The sequence below is a fragment of the Magnolia sinica genome, chromosome 17 (assembly GCF_029962835.1).
Source record: "Magnolia sinica isolate HGM2019 chromosome 17, MsV1, whole genome shotgun sequence".
NCBI lineage: Eukaryota > Viridiplantae > Streptophyta > Magnoliopsida > Magnoliales > Magnoliaceae > Magnolia > Magnolia sinica.
The window spans coordinates 32,366,037-32,385,708 of record NC_080589.1 but is presented as its reverse complement, the minus strand read 5'-3'; the positions used below and the strand labels follow the sequence as shown (position 1 = coordinate 32,385,708).

Below are 19,672 nucleotides of genomic sequence, written 5' to 3'. Positions count from 1 at the left end.
GTGAGATACCTCAAGCAAGCATTTACGCAAGATGTGAGCAAACTCCTACATATGTTGGGCTCGTATGGATCTTGGTCGGATGGGTGTTTGCAGGTCGGACGCTGTGCGCAGCTATGGCCCTGGTTGTTTACTTAAGAAAATGTTTATATGGTAATATGGCATACTAAAATTCTTGTATATGCACTTGTATCATGCTTATGTTGTAAATCATGCGTACAACTACTTATTGGGTTGTTAGCTCATTCTGTTGATTGAAAAACGATCCAGGACAGGGAAATGAACTAGAGTCTCCGCATGTGGAGTGATTACTTTGAAAGGCATGCTCTTGGAGATTCGCTGTGAGAATAAATAATTTTTCGTTTTATATTTATTTCTTTTAAATAATGATGTATGAACTTGTGTTGGTTATCAGCTAGTAGATAATTGATACTTTTGATTGTATGCATGACGATTAATTAAGTTTGCTATTTGTGATGATTATTATGGTTATATGTATAAATATTATCCCCTCCCCATAAAGTCATGCCTTCGACTCGGCGACTGAGTTAAGTGAATTCGGGTTTCCAGAACCGAGGTGTGACAATTGAAGATGTAAGTTAGGCTAGTTGATCACTGGACCTGTTGTGATAAAGATTGAAGATGGTTATGGGTTAGAACAACAAATGGGCACCGATAAAGGGATGTCTCATTAATTCGTCCTCTATTGCAAGCCAAAGCTGACACTACAACTATACCACCACCAAATTTTCTCAGAAGATGAGATTAAGTGCAGTGACAGAAGCGGTGGCGAACAGATGGATGTTGTCGGTAGATCTAACGTTGTAGACGATGAGGTTGGGCAGTGGCAATGACGTAATCTTATGATGCTGTTACAATAGGTGGTGGGTGGTGGTGCTTCAATGGTAGCAACTAAGGTCAGGGTTGCGACAGAGACGACAGTGGCGTGACCGGCTTCGAGTTTAGCAATGGGTTTGGGGTTCCGGCATTAGTTTGGGATCTAGATTAGATATGGTCAGAGAAGTTGATCTAGTCATTAGAAATTGGGATGATGGATGTGTTAATGGTTAGTGAAAGAAGGGAAGGAAGACAAGAAGTTGGGCAGTCAGGGTCTTGATGCAAGACAATTAACCACTTGCTTTAAAAGCTCGAACTGTTAGAGCATGGCAAATCAATCCCTTTATCTCATATTCCAGGCCCCACATCGCATGGGTTAGGACCTCGGTCCCCTCATGGGTACCGCCTCATACGAGCCACCCGCCTCACACGGGCCGCCCACCCAGAGTGTGTCCCTGCATCCTACAGGCTACCCCACTCGAGCCCGGTGTGAAAATGCCCCTACATTTATCACCCCCGGTAAGGAGTCTCGAATACGAGACCTCCCGCTCTGATGCCACTTTGATGTAGAACAATTAATCATTTGCTCTAAAAGCTCAAACTGTTAGAACATGGAAAATCAATCCCTTTATCTCATAGCCCAGGCCCCACATCGCATGGGTTAGGACCTTGGTCGAATCCCCCTCGTGGGCCCTAAATCACATGGGTACTGCCTCACACGGGCTTCCCACCCCAAGTGTGTCCTCGCATCCCACATGCTACCCCACTTGAGCCCGGTGTGAAAATGCCCCTGCATTAGGTCAACACTGCATTGCTCTAGTACCATGTTAAACACAAGATACTGCATTATGGAAACTGTAACTTGTTTATTTCATTAGCAATAATAGGAACATATTGAAGAAGTGAGAGAACTGTGAGATCTATAGAGATCTTAATAAATAGCAAAAAAGAAAAAGAAGAAGAATATCATAATCTAGTAAGATTACCCTAATCTATTCTAACAAAACTCACATGATGGTTATACGAATTTTGAAACCTTTTCTTAATTTTTATGTTTTTCTAACCTTGGTTTTTGGAACGGTCTTTTTGTATATAGTTTTAGATTTCTTTCTTGTAATATTCGCATATATAATTTTATATATAATAATATAAAATTATATAATTTTCAACACTACTTGGTAGTGCTACGCCACCTAGCCCCAATCACGGGCAAAGGTGTGGGTTGATGTCAAGCATGTGTGATGGAACTTTTGCCAACAAACTATTAGATTTCCTGTTGGGTATGATTACAAAACAGGTTTATAATGCAGATTCCAAATAGCTGGGACAGGCTTACAGCGATTATGATGAAAAAGATGATGAGTCCATAAACAATAAATATAGGGGTATGAGCAATAAATGCCACATATTAGACACATGCAACTAAGATAGTTTTACCTAGGAAGGAGTAAACAGGTCCACTCCTGATGCATCAAAATGTGAATAGTATCCTTTTGCATGCAGTCCACTCAACTGGGCCCATGGTTCAGTGCTCCGGACAGTTAGGGGCCCACCATGCATGGAGGTACAGATCGAAAGATCCTACCTATCCAATTTGCATAGTATTTATTATCATCTCATATTTGTGGTCCACTCAGATAAGGGTTAGAATCTTTTCATTCGGGAGTTTGTCAGGCATACTCTAGCCACAGTGGTCCCATAAGATGGAGGATTCAGATCAGCAAACCATGACCCCAATTATGAATTACTGACCTTTATGTCCTGATGCATCAAAACCCGATAATTCTTCTTAGTTATGAAGGTCAAAATCTGGAGGAATCATACAATCCTTTCGCAATGGATATGTCAAACTTCCTCAGGTCATTGATCAGACAGCCACAAGGACATGAATAGCCCCTACAAGTGGGTCAGAAGTTATGGATCCAGAGAAGTATGTACACGCACACATTTATTCACTAATTTCTCTAGAACAGACCCTTAAGGTCCCTTGAACTATAAGAAAATTAAAGAAAACCCTACCTGTAGAAAACAGGAAGTCTACATTGAGGAATTAGAAATTAGACCAACCGACTTAGACCTGACCTAAACCCAACTCATGGATAAATGGGTCAGGTCTGGATCCTTACGGTCTAGACCTGACCCAGGTTGAGCTTAGTTGGACTCATACTTTATCCAGACCCGACAAACACATTAATGAGTCAGGTATGGAGCGTGAATCTTGGCCCATTTATAAACAGGCACTGTCTGAACTTCTGCTCAACCCAACCTTAACCAATTGTTTGAATGCTAATGATATACAAAGTCTGTAAGTCGAGTCCTCATACCTTCTGACTCGCTAATCTCCGGAACGATCGAACTCTTGCAACTGCATAATTGGCTGCAACTTTAGACACAGGTATTCTGAAAGAATCATAACACGTTATGAGCTTCTTTCTGATGTAGATATAAGAGGCACTTTATAGATTCTAATTAAAGAAAATTGTGCAAGAGCAATTTCCATCCCACCATACCCTTTATGCACATCAATGTATTCATCAGTCTCGTCTACAATCTCCTCCTGCATTGGCGAAATATACATTCATCAGTAATTTGAAGTGGGAACTAAGCAGTCCATGGGGGTAGTAGAAGAGGTGTTATAATATGTTAGGACTGAATCAATGCTTTCATTTGGTCCTGTACTCCACTCAGATGGGGCTATCTTTTTGTAATATAGACTTCTATCTGCAGGGCCCCGTTGCAATGTGAGATGGAGAAAGATTTTGTCCATCATACAATCCCATAGATCAGATTTGTAGGCCTGATATTCCATTTTTTATGTTCCATTTGTAAGCAAATTATCAGAAGCTAGGACACCAAATGGAGCAGTTTTCTGCAGCCAATAACCCCATTGAGAGTGTGAGCCATGAGATGGTTCAAATCACTGAAAGGTGGGCCCACCTAGAAGGAATGTTGTGCAAGACAAACAAGACAAAACCATCTGTAAGTCAGACTGTCCATTGCATGTTTCCTCGAATCAGGGGGGAGGGAGGTCATTTAGTATATAATAACAACCCTCCAAATCCAAAGCAAAGGCTTGCAATCAAACCAGAAGTTAAAGAGCCAAGGATATAGTGCATTGCATGACTCACTTGCAATATTTCTTCAAATACATCCTCAAGTGTGATGATACCAATGACCTCATCTGATAAATAGACTGCCGCGTTGGTTGCTGCAACATTGTGTTCTGAAGAAGCTATAGTATTCACATTACCTTGGCTATTCATCCCCTTCTCAATGTCAATAGAAAAACTTTCTGATTTTTCCGATGCAGATAATAAATGGGTAGTTAATGTGGCATCCTCACTGCCTACTTTGGTCTCTTCAGATTTCTCTCCACCGCCAATGAGTGGAGGCTTCTCGAATTTTCTTTTAGCCTTCACAACAGCTGCCATGTGACTGCTGCCCTTTAGGAATTCTTTGAATATATGATACAACGGCATGTCTGCTGGAACCCTGGTAAAATTCCTGGCATGAACATAGCACTCTCAAATAAATCAAAAACAAAAGGTTGAATAAGCACACCGTGGGATTCTCCGGATGGAAACAGCACTGATTGGGGTCTCCTCCTCAGCCCGTACTGTGAGAAGACTCTTCACCTAATTCCACATAGTAATGTTCTAGTAAAAAAGTTCCAGAGAAAGAACTACCAGTTCTATGAAACAATGTAAATTTAGAATGAGGTACTATACAATGCTTGGACTTGGAGCTTGTACAATACATTCGGGCTTTTAGTTTGTAATGCAGTACATGCCGGATTTTGAATCCAGAATAAAGAGAGAATGTGTAAGAATTTACGCATGAAAAAAAATTGAAAGTACTTGTTGCAGAAAATTTTCCCAACAAACTCCAAAGAATCACAAAAATTAAAAAAAGAAGAAGAAGAGAGAATAGGTGATGCACGACCGATGCATGAACTAAGTAACATGTGAGATCAAATAACCGAATTAAGATATTTAACAAAAAAACACAAACATCGCTATATCCATTACAAATATCATGAAAATCAAAAGAAAATCATGCGTAATCCTGGCCTAAGCTACGAACAATGTAATATAAGATCATTAAATAAAACGAAACTAGGATCTAATGGATGTAGGGACATCCAATTAGCATAGGATATAGTCTATTTAAAAATAGGAAACCTAATACAACCTAGGGTGAAAATTATAGTTTTGGTAATTTGGGAAAGTAGGAAATTTAGGTTTAGGATTAGGGTTTTGGTGATGGAAGAAATGAGTTTTGATATAATGATGTTGGGAAACCAAAAGGGGCGGGTGGGTTTCACACGTGTGGCTGTACGGTCACACACGTGGCATGGGAGGATGGGTTTAGGTCAGTTAGGGTTTGGATTGTGGATGGGTATGGAAAAGTTGGGTTTGGGAGAAGATGAAGATTTGGGATGGGAGAATTAAGAATCTGAAGAAAAATACCTGGATGGGGAAGAAAAGAGAAGATGGTGTGGAGATAGATGGAGACCTCGCACCTCCATTGATGAAGATTAGCCTCGCACCAATCTTCCTTCCAAATCGCATGGAAGTACCTTCAAATCGCATGAAGATGAGAAAAGAAAGCAAGAGCCTTTCTCTTTTTTTAACACGAAATTCAATGAGGGAGAGGTCACACGTAGGGCTGTCACGAGTAGAGTTAGCTTGGTAGCTCGCTCGACTCGACTCGAAAAAGCTCGATTCGACTCGGTTCGAAATTGAGTTCGAGCAGAGTCGAGCTAATCTTTTGAGCTCAAAAAAATTTCAAACCGAGTTCAAGTGTTCCCAAGCTCGACTCGACTCGACTCGGATCGAACCCAACTCGAATCGAACTCGGATCGATTCAGTTCGGTGACTCGGTTACTTTGATATTGTTGTTGCTCACCAAGTGTTTGATGAAATGACTCAATGAAGTGTGGCTAGTGGCAAGGAAGGTATTTATATGAAACAAATACCATTTTTTTCTTGATTTTTACCTTGCTTACAAGGCGTTTGATAAAATATCTGTAAAACCATTGTTGTTGTTTTATATACAATGAGATTTTGAAGGTGCAGATCACGTGTTTGTGAAAATGCCACATAGGCGAACTCGGCTCGATCTTGACTCGAACTGGCCTGAGCTGCTGACCGAACCAAGCTGACCTGGCCAATCAGGCTCGAGGACCGAGCCGAGCCGAGTTCGAGCTGGGGTCAGCAAGTGGCCGAGCCGAGTCAAGCTGTGCCAAGCTTGATTCAGTTCAACTCGTGTACACCTCTAGTCACATGCCCTCCTCTTTTTATAGATCCAAGAAGTTCCAAAAATTACAAAAAACCCCCTGTCTTGTGAGCTTCAATGAAAATAACCCTAATGTAAATAAAATTAACTAAAACACCCATAATGTATCCAAATATAAAATAATCAAAAACTAAATCATAAAATATAATAAATTCTAAAACCGATATGGACGATCAACGATCAATGACCCAATCATGTGATCCATGCGATCCAATGGCCCAATTGTCACGTCCCTCCGATCCAACGGTCTGGATCACTCCATAAAGCAGCCCTGTGCATCTTCCCAGTGTAGGGTCTTCCAGATGCTCACATATGCACATGGGGTCTTCAGCACGATCACAGGTAGTCGCCGAGCCACAGGGAAAGTAGTGCGGCCCACCTCCTCTGATATGTACGTAAGGGTGTACATGACGTGATGTCCTCTGCAATAGGACTAATGAGTGAACTTCAAATAGTCTTCCAGGGGATCATACAACTAGAAATGATAGAACTTAGGCACCAAACAACTAGTTTTGGGTGCGTCACACTACACAATCTTCAACCATCACAGGTTAAAAGAAAACATGTCCTAACTATAAAAGAAGAACCCTATCTAGTTCCATGTACATGGGCTCATGTATATGACCTTGTACTTATAAACGTTTCGTCAGTAACTTTCCTAATCAAACTATCATTGTCTTTAGCTTGCCAACAAAATTATTAATTGAACAGGAAATTTTACTAAAATCGAAATGAAAAAGGAAAGTCACTAATTACACAAGTCCCTGCGTATGTGTATAGGATGAATGTTGCAAACATATGAACAGTGCACACATGTGAATCAGTGCTCATTCTGACCACACCAGGTAGGGTCCACAATCTGACCACACCAGGTGGGGTGTGGCAATCTGATCCAATCGCAGCCCACCAATCTGACTGTAGTGAAAAAAAGTTGTGGTCAGGGGCTGGATGCATCAATTCCCAACTTTGCCTCAAGTTTGGCTTCAATTAGTGATAACCAATTGCCATGATACACCTTTGTATCACTTCTCTTCAGCATCACTTCATCAAAGGGAGTTGGTGATGTAATCCTACATGTCAGCCCAACCCGAATTTTGTTGGAGTCCACTGTAAACAATGTCACTTATAGTTGCATTTTTGTGCAAGCCAAACCTTCCATTGTGTTTGATTTCCTTTAGAAACTTGAATTATTTGCATCAATCTTGTTGCATTGTTAACATATCGATATTTGTCTCAACACACACCCAAACTGATTTCATGAATCCAGCCATCTATTGGTCTGTCATTTTCTTTGTATATTAGATTTTTTTACCCATCTACTGATTCTGCTGCAGATCAACTAGTTAATCCTTCTTCTGATCCATCAACGGGCCCATCTGTTCATTCTTGCATCAATCCATCCATTTGTTCTTGTGTTGATTCATCTTCAGATCCATTGGTTGACACATCAGTGTTTCCTCAATTGATTCAACAAAAGATCCAGATACAAGAAGCCATCACTGGATCAACCAGTCAATCCATCCATTGAATCATCAATCGGTCAATCGTAGAGGTTCACAAATAATTCCAACGGTACATTCTTCATGTTCATCATCTTAGACCTTTGAACTTTCTTCATGTACTTTTTTCACTAGATCCACAGGCTTCTTTTCCAGTTGAGGCTAATATTTTTTCATACTGGACATTGAAATTTTCTTCATGCACTTCTTTCACTGGGAGAATATTCATTATGACCTTTATTTCTCCAATGGTGATTAGTGATTTCTTGGGGCTGTTCATTGTATCTCTCGCCAGCTGCAATATCTCCCTCATCATCTTATATACATGTGCGTGCATCATCTTGCAAGCATGTGACGTTCCATTACAAGCCCTTTCTCTGAATAGCCGAAGTAATGGGGTGGGCCCGCTCGTAGACAAAACGAAAGTAACAAGTAACAGACGGGTTTATATGGAGTGAAAGATGGGTATGTAGAAAAGAAAGAAGAAGAAGAAGAAGAAGAAGAAGAAGAAAAGATGAAAATATGGGTTGTGGAATGCGGTGGTTGAGAACGGGTGGTAATGGTTTCAGATTTGAGGTGATGTATGGTGAGCTACACTTTGAATAGATGGGATTAATTTGGCTAGGAAAACAGTAAAAAGCTGATTATGGACAGATTTGGGAATGGCTACAGGTTGTGGAATCTAGGGACAAAACTAGCTGGAGAAAGTGAAGGAAAGAACTGTTGAGATTTGGTTGTCAGTTGGACATGAACTACATGTTATGGCTGAAATTCAGTATTGGCTGCCGGTTGGTGAAAGAATAATGGACTGACATAAGGCACAGGCTTTCAACTGAATATAATGGCTATGGATAGTGTTGAAGGGCTGTCTGGATTTTGCAGGGCCTCTACATTGCAGAAACTCAATGTGGAAAAAAAAAGGGTTGCTAATAGATTTGGAAACAATATTCATTAACCAATTGTTGCACGAAATTTATTTCATACAGAAGGCTGAAACCACTATAATCAATTAATGAAGGAAGCTGAAAATTAGGTGAACAGACTCGATCAGGTACCAGTTTGCAGTAGAAACAGATGTAGAAAATGAAGAAAACTGGAAGTTGGGTATATGCTACCAGTTTTATAGCATAAGCCAGATTGTGCTAACTGTTACTGTCGCAGAAACCAGAACCAGACAGATGTTTGATGCTAGAACAGATTAGAAGCAGAGAACTGACTTTGGATCAACAGGTTGATTTCTATGCCGAAAAACAAGATTCACAGATTGATTCTTTTAACAGCAGAAACAAATAATCAGGCCACCCGATTGAACTTCAATTGCAAAATGTAGCAGAAACAATTTCAAACTAGATAAAGGAGAAATTTTCATTATTCTAGTAGGAACAAGTTCCTTTGAGATCAGAACTTGCTTTGGTACCAAAACGGATGCTGCAGGGGGCTGATCTTGAATCCAAAATAAAGGGCGAACTTTTGGGAGTTGATATACAAGAAAACTGAACAAATTGTTTTAAAAATTCTTCCCAAAGACAATAATACACAAAATAGCTGAAATTAATAAATAATTAAATAATTGAAAAAGAACTGTTGAGCAAACTTGAAACAATCGTGTAGGACAACATAACTAGAATGCATGGAATTAGGGCATGCCCCACTAGTTTTGGAAACATCAGACCCCACAATCCTTACCCATTACATGTTAAAAGAAAACAAGGCTTTAATCATAGAAAGTAAACATGTCCAGTTCCATGTGGCCTTGTTTTGATAGCTCTTTCTTCTATAACTTCCCTGATCCAACTGGAAGCTAAAAAGAAATTAAATTGCAAATTGTACTAGTCCAGCATGTCTATGGACAAACAATGCACATATGTGAACAATGCTTACATGTGGAGTCACAATCTTAAGGGAACACCTGTGGGGCGCCCACCAATCTGTTCTGAGCAGCTTGGGTTTACCAGTCTGATCGTAAGTGTCAGGTTGTTGCGATTGGGGGCCTGAATGCATATGGGGCTCATGATTTAGTGATCCAAACTGCTGATATGATGGGCCTAACTATTGATGACCAACACAGAAAAAAATACCTGAGATCCGAAGATCCCTGCTATATATTATTTGGCCTTCCCTTTTAGTTTAATGTGAAGTGTTGCTGACTGGCAGATTGTTGTGATCGGGGGCCTGAATGCATATGGGCTCATGATTTAGTGATCCAAACTGCTGATATGATGGGCCTAACTATTGATGACCAACACAGAAAAAAATACCTGAGATCCGAAGATCCCTGCTATATATTATTTGGCCTTCCCTTTTGGTTTAATGAGAAGTGTTGCTGTGCTTTCTTTCTTAACAGTTTATTTGACGGCCTCCTATTGAAGGGATGGCATTTTTCCATATGGGGGTTTTTTTATCAGTTGGCCATGTGTTGTGGGGCCCCTAAAATTGATGATTTGGATATTTGAACCATGAGACTCAATCGTACAGACTGAAAACACAAATGGTACTGTACAAACTTATCGTTACACCTGAACAGTGTAAAGTTCCTCATTTAAATCAGAGATTCAAGTGGTGAGACTTGCAAGACTCACATGCACCCATCTCCACCTGCACCTTTACATGCAGCACATCTGCCAACCAGGAAAGTGCATGGAACATCTGAGTGATGCATAAGGTGAACCCCAACATAAAGATGAACATAATAAAAACTCAGGATGCTCCGCTAATCAGGAGTGCACATTTACATGTCCAATGTAGATTTCTGGCATGTTCTTTAAATGTACTTTCTTTTTGTACAAGGGTGGCCTGCCTTATGAGTGGAGCAGGTGGGACTTTGCATATGCTCATCTTTGATGTACCACCTCAAATGTTCCATACACTTGCCTGGTTGGCACATGTGATGAATCTGGGCAAGCAGATCTGGAGTTGTAAAGAATTAGAGTATCAATACCCACCAGTAGAAGGCCAATGACGTTTTTTAGATTTCCAGAATAGATGGGGATCCTGCTGTGGCCCCGAGAAAGAATCTTTCCGATTACTCCCCTGGATATCAGAAAATCAGCTTCATGCAATCATTTCTAGCACTTCTGAACTAAGAAAGGAATTTAATTACCCAGCAACAATTATATCTGCTAGAATTGATTGGTATTAACCTTTTGATTGAAGAAGGTGATTCAAAGAATAAATGCAGATTTTAAAATAAAATAAAATAAATAAAAAAGACTACCATAGAAATTGGCTACTTTGAGCACCTTGAGAAATTAATCTGCATGGAATACTCAGGAATTTTGAAAATATAGTAACATGAGAGAGGTGAAACAGTGGCTGCCTTTACCATTTTATCTAGGATGAATTGTGATGTAACATATTTGTGAAATAATACCCTTAATTAATGAGAAGAGCTCACCGGTCCAATTTTGAATTCACGTCTAAGGAAAATGTTGATTCAATAGGCGTCATTGCCAGCTCAGCTGTCTGCTCATGAAAACAAGACCTTTCAGATTCTAATGCCAATATCATAACACAAAATGACAAGTAGATTTCTGTAAGAAACATCTGAATATGGTAGATGCTATGATTTGACTAACCTAATCACTTTGTTTTTCTTAACTTATCAGTGACTTGCTTTTTCTAAGGTTCTGAACTCATCATGAGGAACATTGAACTGTGGATGGGCAGTATTCCAAAACTCATATTGATGGGGAAATCCTAACCCTTGGATTGGAGGATTTGTTGGGAAAAATGGATAGTGAAAGGGAATGTTATTATGTTTCATATAACCATATATTTCTTTCTCCAAAAGTCCAACAAAATGGCTAAAATTGTCAAATTGTGTGATCTTTGGGGTACGGTCCACCGAAGGTATGAATGCTTTAAATATCGACAATATCGGCCGATAAATCCCATGGTATATCTTGTATCCCACCTGCGCAATACGAAACGTACAGGTAGTATCGATATATCCCACATGTTCGATCCAGTAAGTATTTTCAATTTCCAATCCCCTTTTTTTTTGAAATTATGTTAAATTAGTGTCAAATGGTTACAAATCCATTGGTTCTTCATGTTTTGCATGAAAAATCATGGAGTTGAAGGTTTGTTTTCGATATTCATTAGTTCTTCATGTTCTCTATTTTTATTTTTATTTTTCCTTCAACCAGATGTTAATTGAGACTAATTTCAAAGTATTTAGGAGTACTTGATGAAATGATCATTACAAACACTCTAATTTCGAAATTTGAATGTAGGTGGTCCAATTTGGGGAATATTCGAAATTTACCCAATTTCTCCCAAATTGCTTGCAATGTTGCACTCCAAACATGCAATCAAGCATCTATGATGGCTGATCTACTGATTTGTTAAGTCCTCGTTAATTTTCAGAAAATAAAAATCATTTTAATTAAAATTTAATAATTTTTTTATTAAAATATTAATTTTTTTTGAAAATTTTCTTTAACCAACTGTCGATTGAGACTAATTTTGAAGTATTTAGGAGTGTTTGATGAAATGATCATCACATACACTCTAAATGTTATGCATTCAATTTGAATATAGTTGCATTAGTTCAGTTAGACAACACATAACTTAGGACCCTATACAAAGGAAATGTATTATGTGCACTTCTTTTTTGAGATGTTATGATTTAAAAGTGTGTATTAAGGTCTTTTTCTAACAATCCCAAAAGTTTCATTGAAAAAATTCAACTATTATCCCAATGTTTCCCCATGTTTCCCAAAAAGTGTAATAAATTATCCGATACAAATGATATATCCCGTGTGATAACCGATACGTATTTGTATCCCAAGGATGCGATACGTAACACAATACTGATATTTCGAACATTGGAAGGTATAATGTAGACACCCCACCCAAAATGGGGTGCTGACTGCACGAAATCCAAATCACAGACCAAAATCCTAATCCATAACCCAAAACCATAGAACCTGGAAACCCTAAAGCCCGAAACCCATTTTGTTAAAAGTCCACAAAAGTGTTAGCAAGCCACACATGAATGGTCACATGATGGAAAAAAGATCCGTCAGCTCAAATACCATTGGCTCACCATGAAAGCGGACTACTTCCAATAAGTTAGAAAGTTCTTCAAGTGTCAGGAAGATGCCAACCAGATCCACTTGGTAGCCTGAGAGCTCTACAATCTAATGACCCCATGGCCATTCTCAATGTGGGGTATTGACAATGTTGGGAAGGTGAACCTGAAGGCTTCGAATGGTCATGAGGTAGTCAGTTAGTTCACAAAGTAGGTTGAGGTAGCATCCTATACGATAATCCCACGTAGTGGAATTATGGAAGGAACAATTGACGCTAGCAAATCAGGCTTCTTAGCCTAAAAAAGGAGTGTTTATTCCCTCTTTCTTGCTGTAATTGAAGGTCGAAGATGAACCATCACTTTACGGAATCTTTCTGCTATAAGCTAGCTATCAAGTGCCCCCCCAGGGAAGGGCCCTAGTCTCCGACACTATCGTTCCTTCCTTTTCAAGATACCATCCATTTCCAAGAATTAGTTTCCACTCCCGTTTGAGTTGCTCTAGGCACAACTTAAGCCATAGCTTGTATCATCAACCAATATGGGACCCTACATTCCATCATCATGGCAAATGGGACAGCCTTCATGACTCGGAAGGTGAATGATTTTCTTGAGCCATTCAAGATCGAGAGACATCAATTGAGCCCCTACTAGCCGCAAATGAATGATGAGGTCAAAGCTTCCTACATGATGGTCATCCGCATAGTCGAGAAGATGGTCAAGACCAACCGAAACTGGTAAGAGATGTTTCCATTCGCACTCTGGGCCAAACGGATATCCGTGCTCATTGCACCAAGTGCAACTCCTTGTGAGTTGACATATGGAGTGAAGGTAGTCCTACCCAGTCAAGATCCTATCCTTATGATTATTGGTGGAGAGCAAAGTTGAGAAAAGTGAATGGCTTTAGGACCATTACAATTAGCTGTACTTAGCCAGTGAAAAGTGTATGTGAGCACTATATCACTCGTAAAGCTATAAAAGAAGGATCACACGAGCTAACAACAAGCGGGTCTAGAAAGAAGCTTTAAGATGGGAGACATGGTAATGAAGCACATCTTACCTCCTCAATGGATAAATCCTAGGGGTATGTTTAAGCCCACATGGGATGGCTCGTCAGTCTTCCAAAATATTCTTCTACGAGGTGCACTATGTCTCATTAACATGAAAGGTGAAGATCTTCCTGAGCCAGTCAACGTTAACATGGTCAGGGTCTATCATGGGTAGCACTTACTTACCGGCATGAATGACCATGAAGTAGCAAGAACTAGGAGTAAACAACCAAGATGAAAAATTCTCCCCTATCCCCGTGGGTCCCAAGGGTAAATAAGATTTGTTTAAAAAATTCAAGAAAAAGGAGAAAAAAATACAAAAAAAGGAAAAATGATAGCCCGTATAGAAAAAGAAAAGGCCGAAGGCAAATCAAAGCAATAAAACATTGGCCCCTCAGGACAAACCCAATAAACATCCAAAGCTATCGTTCCAACCTAATAAAGTTTTTTAGATGGTCAAAGTCATTGGCCTAGTTGCTCCATGATTGTGCCCAACAAAGAAAGTGGGAAAAGTTGCCCTAGTCGGCTAGAAATAAAGGAATCCCATTGGCAATTGAGACTCTCTAAGAAAAGAAAAGATATAATAATAGAAAAGTGCACCTAAGCAAAATGGGCAAGGTGAAAATGAAAGGGTGCTCAAGTAAAAACAGTGGGCACACAAGCGAACCTAGTGAAAACCCGAAAGGGCGCTAAGGGAAAAAAGGCACAACTGTCAAGGGGTGGCCGACCAAGATCAAATACCTAAGACATGGTGAAAATTTGAAAGGATGCCATAGGAAAAAATATATGGTGGGAAGACCAAACACGGTAAAAACCTAAAAGGGCGTTGGGTGCAAAAATGGTTAGAGAAGGAAAAGGAAAAGGCAATAAGAAAATCAGGGAATCTTAGATCCAAAAAAATGCACGGACTCTAGCGTGCAAAGACAACAACCAAAATTTAGGATTCCTTTTAACTCTACTCAAATTTATGAGCATGATTTATGGCACACACTACTTTGAGGGGGTTGAAACTCCGATGATCAACTCGAAAACTTGAAATGACATACAGTTGAGTTAAATGTTATGATTCTTATATCCAAGGCACAACAAACCCAGAAAAATCAAATTGACTCTAATTCCTGTAAAAAGTTTTCTTTGCTTTCATAGTAAAATAAGACCCATACATCATGGAGATATAACAAAAGCATACAACTTTGAGCTAAAAGGAAAACACCTCTCCAAGTACAAAACAAAGTAAGAACTCTCAAACATCATTCCTCATATCATCTAGCACTTCCCAAGAGCTCCTATCATCTCCACATCTCCCTTGAGAGAAAGAGGTAAGTCTCTCTCCCTCTGTCCAACTCTATTTGTCTACTAAGACGCTTCCTTTCTCCTTGCAAGTATTGGATATCATCCCTCTGCAAGTCTCTTGAAGTGATCACACTAATAAGTTATTGCTCCAAAGTTGCATTCTGCCCCATCAAACTCTTGTAGAGAAAGGTCTAATGCAACACTTCGGTCAATTAATGACCATGTGTCACCCCTAAGAAGTCAGAGTCAATGTAGCGATTCTCTATCGGAAGTACGGAAGACTCTATAGTGGCCATTGTACTCACTTGAGAAACAAAGGAAGTGTCTATAGTATCACTACCAACACCATTGTCCTCTAACTTCCATCTAGCAAGTGCATGCATGACGGCCTGGTGGCGACCCCACAATAATACTCCTACATCACCGAAGGCATCTCCTGCACTGCTAGTTCCAACACCCAAACATCTAAGAAGTTTGCTCTAAGCGTGTGCACCTCTCGCTAGAAGCAGCAAATACGTTAAGGGAAAGCAAAATGATCGATCCCGAAGTATGCAAAGGTAGGCACCACCTAGAGGTAGCAGAACTGGCACAAGAAGTGGATTAGGTTGCATGAAAAGTACCCCTATAGCTCGACCATTAGGAGGCGTGCACGATCTGAAGCACATATACCGGGAATCCTTCGTAGCCAAGATGCCTCCTTGAGAATGTCCTAGCTTTGCAACTCTAAGGACAAGCGGCAGTAAAGGTCCTCACTCACCTCTACCATTAGAGGGAGGAAGGCCATGAGCACATAAAGAATGCTAGGATGATGGAGGTATGACTACACTAGGATCTGTATCAGGCCTAGCTACTCCCATAGCCAGACATGCCAAGACAAGGTGTCAGTTCACACAAAAATCTATGTACAATCAAAATCTACAAAAGACCGATACCCAAACATGCAACACTTGTAAAGAGTGAGTGTGTAGCTCGATGCAGAAGAGGTCAAGCCATGAAACGTCTTAGCGAGCATAATCAGAAGGACGGGCCAGTGGTATGAAAGCAGTTGAAGGATCAGCAGGAGGGAAGAAATGCATGATTGTATCAAGCCTGTGAAAAGGAGCTCTGCTAGGATACAGAAGGCGACCGCATTGCAACAATAAGTAGACTGCAAAGACCCAAGAGCACCCTAGTCGATAGAGAACCCAGCATAGAGCATCTTTAAGTGAAAATGGAGGTGTTGTCACCACTCTTGGTCACAAGCAATGACGCTCGAATCCCAAAAAACTACTGCAAGTCCTCCTCCCTAGTCACCTGAATGTAAGCGAGAGCTCCTCGAGGGATTGGCCCCACATCCCTGATGCAAATCTTAGATAGATTTGATCAAACCCATGTGGCTTGTCATTCGTAAAAGTTCCCAAAAAACACGTTTAGGTGGGCAAAAATTCAGTTGGCCAAGATTCAATCGCCTCAAGGGCTGATCATCAAAGGAGAGTCCACACGGGACAAGCATTAATGCATGGAGAAGCCTAAGGTGGGCCCATTAGAGCAAGAAGTAGCTCGTTGTGGGCCCCTCAAAATCCAATCTGATCAGAAGGATACTGGAAGTGTTTTCATCAAAACAAGATCCTACGCACACTCAATTGAGCCCTCATCAGTCCCAATGGTCTGGATCACCCAATGGGTCCATGATCATTAAAAAAGGAGTCCTCTTACAGAATGTGTAAGACCCGTGTCCTAGTCCGTACCGTTCCGTTGGCTTCCACGGTCCTTCCGGTCGAATTCCGGCAATCCTTGACCCATATCCGACATTTGCGCATGATCCTAAATCGGGTCCCGCATACCGAAGTCGGTTCGAACCGAAACTTGTATCTTAGCGACCGCGTCGTCGCCGCGGTTTCAACGCCGTGACTCGCGCACCGAACCGATACCCAGGCCAGAAGATGTGGGCCTGTGTTCAATTCGAAGAAAGAGCCGTGCGTTGTGAATTTCGAGGGAATCTCTACAAAACGTCCAATCAATCAATCAATCACTCATGTCAAGTACAAGTTAAGTCACTCCATACCCCAAGTACAACAACCCATGCCCTATCCTTACCTATCTCTTACACAAGCTACCCAAAGTCAACTCTTTCTCTCTCTCCACCCATCCCTTTCTTACAACCCATCACTCCACCCATCACCCATCACACCTCACCCATCCTTTTCACCCATCACTTCTCTATCTTCCTCATTTCTCAAAAATCTCTCCAAGCAACAAACTCTCACACGTCCAAGCTTCTCCCTCCCAAATGCCAAGTGTGGCCCACTTTCCCTACTCTCTCATCTCCCATCTCAACCGTTGATCCATCATCTACCACCATCAAAAGAGAAGGCAAGGAGCTAAGGAGGCTAAGGGAGCAAGAAGGAGGCCTAGAGGTGGGTGATCCATCGTTTATTTCAACTTTAAGGGCCCACTTGTTGTGGGACCCACTTGATGTATGTGTTGTATCAATGGAGGGCCTATAGTGGAGGGGTCCCTCCTCTCTATCATCATATCTCTCTCTCTCTCTCTCTCTCTCTCTCTCTCTCTCTCTCCCTAGAATGAAGTGGGCCCTACCAAATCATGTTAAATCCACTCCATTCATCAATGGTGTGGCCCACCACATTTTAGGCAAATCCACCATCCGATGGGAAGTCCCACATGCTATATATAATATATTATAATTATTTTATATTAATACTATATATATATATATGGGTGGAGGTGGGCCACGTACATGTGGGACCCACTATGGTGCATGTGTTGTATCAACACTGTCCAGCGTCCAGGGACGCTGGACGTGCAGCCGTGGACGGGCGTGGCTACATAGAGTGCGTGTACTTACAGGCTAACAAAAAAAAAAAAAAAAGAGAAGAAAAAGGTGCTTTTGGGGTGGGCCACTTATGCAAGCCCCACCTTGTTGCATGTACTTAATCCAAGCCGTCCATCCTCTTCCTCAGATCATTTTAGGCGTTGGGCCGAGAAATGAAACTGATCTGGTTTCCTAGCAGGCCATAGTATAGAAAATAGTGTTCCTACCATTGAAACACTCCCTGGTGTTTTTGTGCATCAAAAATCCTCCAATATTGGACTTGATAGGTTTATATTGAGCCGTAGGGACCAATGTCCGGAGTGGATTTTGTTGATGTGGGCCCCACCTAGGTAAATCTGTAAAAAAATAGATTTTTTTTTTTAAAAAAGGAAGCAGCAGCTGCTGTTGCTACAGGACGCGCGCAGGCAGCGCCTACGCCTGACGGACGGGCGGCTAGGCAGGGACCCACGGGTCCTAGCCATGGACCCCACCATGATGTGTGTCGACCATCAACACCATGCATTTGATGGGTCCCCTCGAACCAAGAGGTCATTCCAAAAATCAGCCGTATACAGAACTCAGGTGGGCCACACCATCTAAAATCATGTGAAGACATGCCTAAAACATATAAAATCACTTCGAGGGGCGTACCTGAAATTTGGATGCGGCTGAAACTTGGTCTGAACCCTCAGCCAAGTGGGACACACATAATGGGTGGGCTGGATTTGCGAACCACATTACGGTGGGCCCCTGACCGTGACCCTATGAACAGTTTGGATGGCAACAAACATCACCGTGGGCCTAGGCCCCAGTTTTCCTAGGTCCACGTGACCTTTTAGATAGGTTGGATGTCAGATAAATATCACGGTGGGCCCAGGTCACGTGTGACCTTATCAAAGGGTTGGATGGAAAAATAAATATTACGGTGGGACCCTGGATCCCTGTGACGTATCAACAGTTAGATGACGAATAAAAATTATAGTGGTCCTTGGTGATTTATATATGTATTATATTATAATATGGTATATTATAATATATTATATTATAGTATATTACAGTATATATATATATATATACGAAGGGTGGGCCACGTGGATGGGACCCATTGCTGATGTATATGATCCTGTTCCACCATCCAGATGGAAAGATGGCTCACCATGATATGTGAGTAACTCCACCATGTACATGTATTTCATCAATGCCGTCCATATGTTTTATATCCACGTTGTCCATCTTATGTGAGGTCTACCTTGACTTGTATGAGGCCCATTATGATGTATGCAAGGCCCATGTGACTAGGCCCATCTTGATGCATTTGTGGCCCGTCATTGAGGCCCACCTTGATATATATACGAGACCCATGTATGAGGCCCATTTAATGTACTGGGGGCCCATGGGTCAAGGCCCAATAGGACATACATAAGGCCTATTGTAGTGTGATTCCACCATGGTATATGTGTCGACCCTTATAACGGGCTATGCCTTGGGAGCAATGATGGTTTGATGTCCACATTGCAAGGATGATGTTGGTTAAATGTCCGCATTGTCACTCTCCCTAGGGACCATTAATAGGCCCATACTTGCAGTGTGTAGGCCGTCTAGGCCCATCTTCGTCTTGATTAGAGCCCATCACCACATAACATGCTTAGTATAGATCCATGATTCATGATCATACGCATCATATGTATGCCTGATGTGAGGATTGACTGATCATTGCACATGCCTTCGGGTAGATTGTTTATGGACTCCCTGAAAGGCGGAGTTGCCCTACATGAGCGCGCGGTACGCGTAGGATTGTTGCATGTCTGATGGTATGATTCATGCACTTGCATTTGTGTGATTGTGATCATTGTAT

At 41.1% G+C, this 19,672-nt stretch overlaps 1 protein-coding gene across 5 annotated transcripts in view; it reads right to left on the bottom strand.

Moving 5' to 3' along the window:
• Positions 1-19,672, bottom strand: part of LOC131231946 (DUF21 domain-containing protein At4g14240-like) — a 138,911-nt gene that overhangs the window by 8,775 nt on the left and 110,464 nt on the right. For 3 of the 5 annotated variants that reach the window (XM_058228363.1, XM_058228361.1, XM_058228359.1), the window contains 6 exons: positions 11,026-11,093; positions 10,574-10,661; positions 4,396-4,469; positions 3,963-4,326; positions 3,345-3,391; positions 3,159-3,234 (listed from right to left, as the gene is read on the bottom strand). In XM_058228363.1, the coding sequence (XP_058084346.1) occupies positions 3,159-3,234; positions 3,345-3,391; positions 3,963-4,326; positions 4,396-4,469; positions 10,574-10,661; positions 11,026-11,093 (717 nt within the window). The remainder of the gene's footprint in view (positions 1-3,158; positions 3,235-3,344; positions 3,392-3,962; positions 4,327-4,395; positions 4,470-10,573; positions 10,662-11,025; positions 11,094-19,672) is intronic. The other 2 variants (XR_009164577.1, XM_058228362.1) reach the window with 2 other exon arrangements.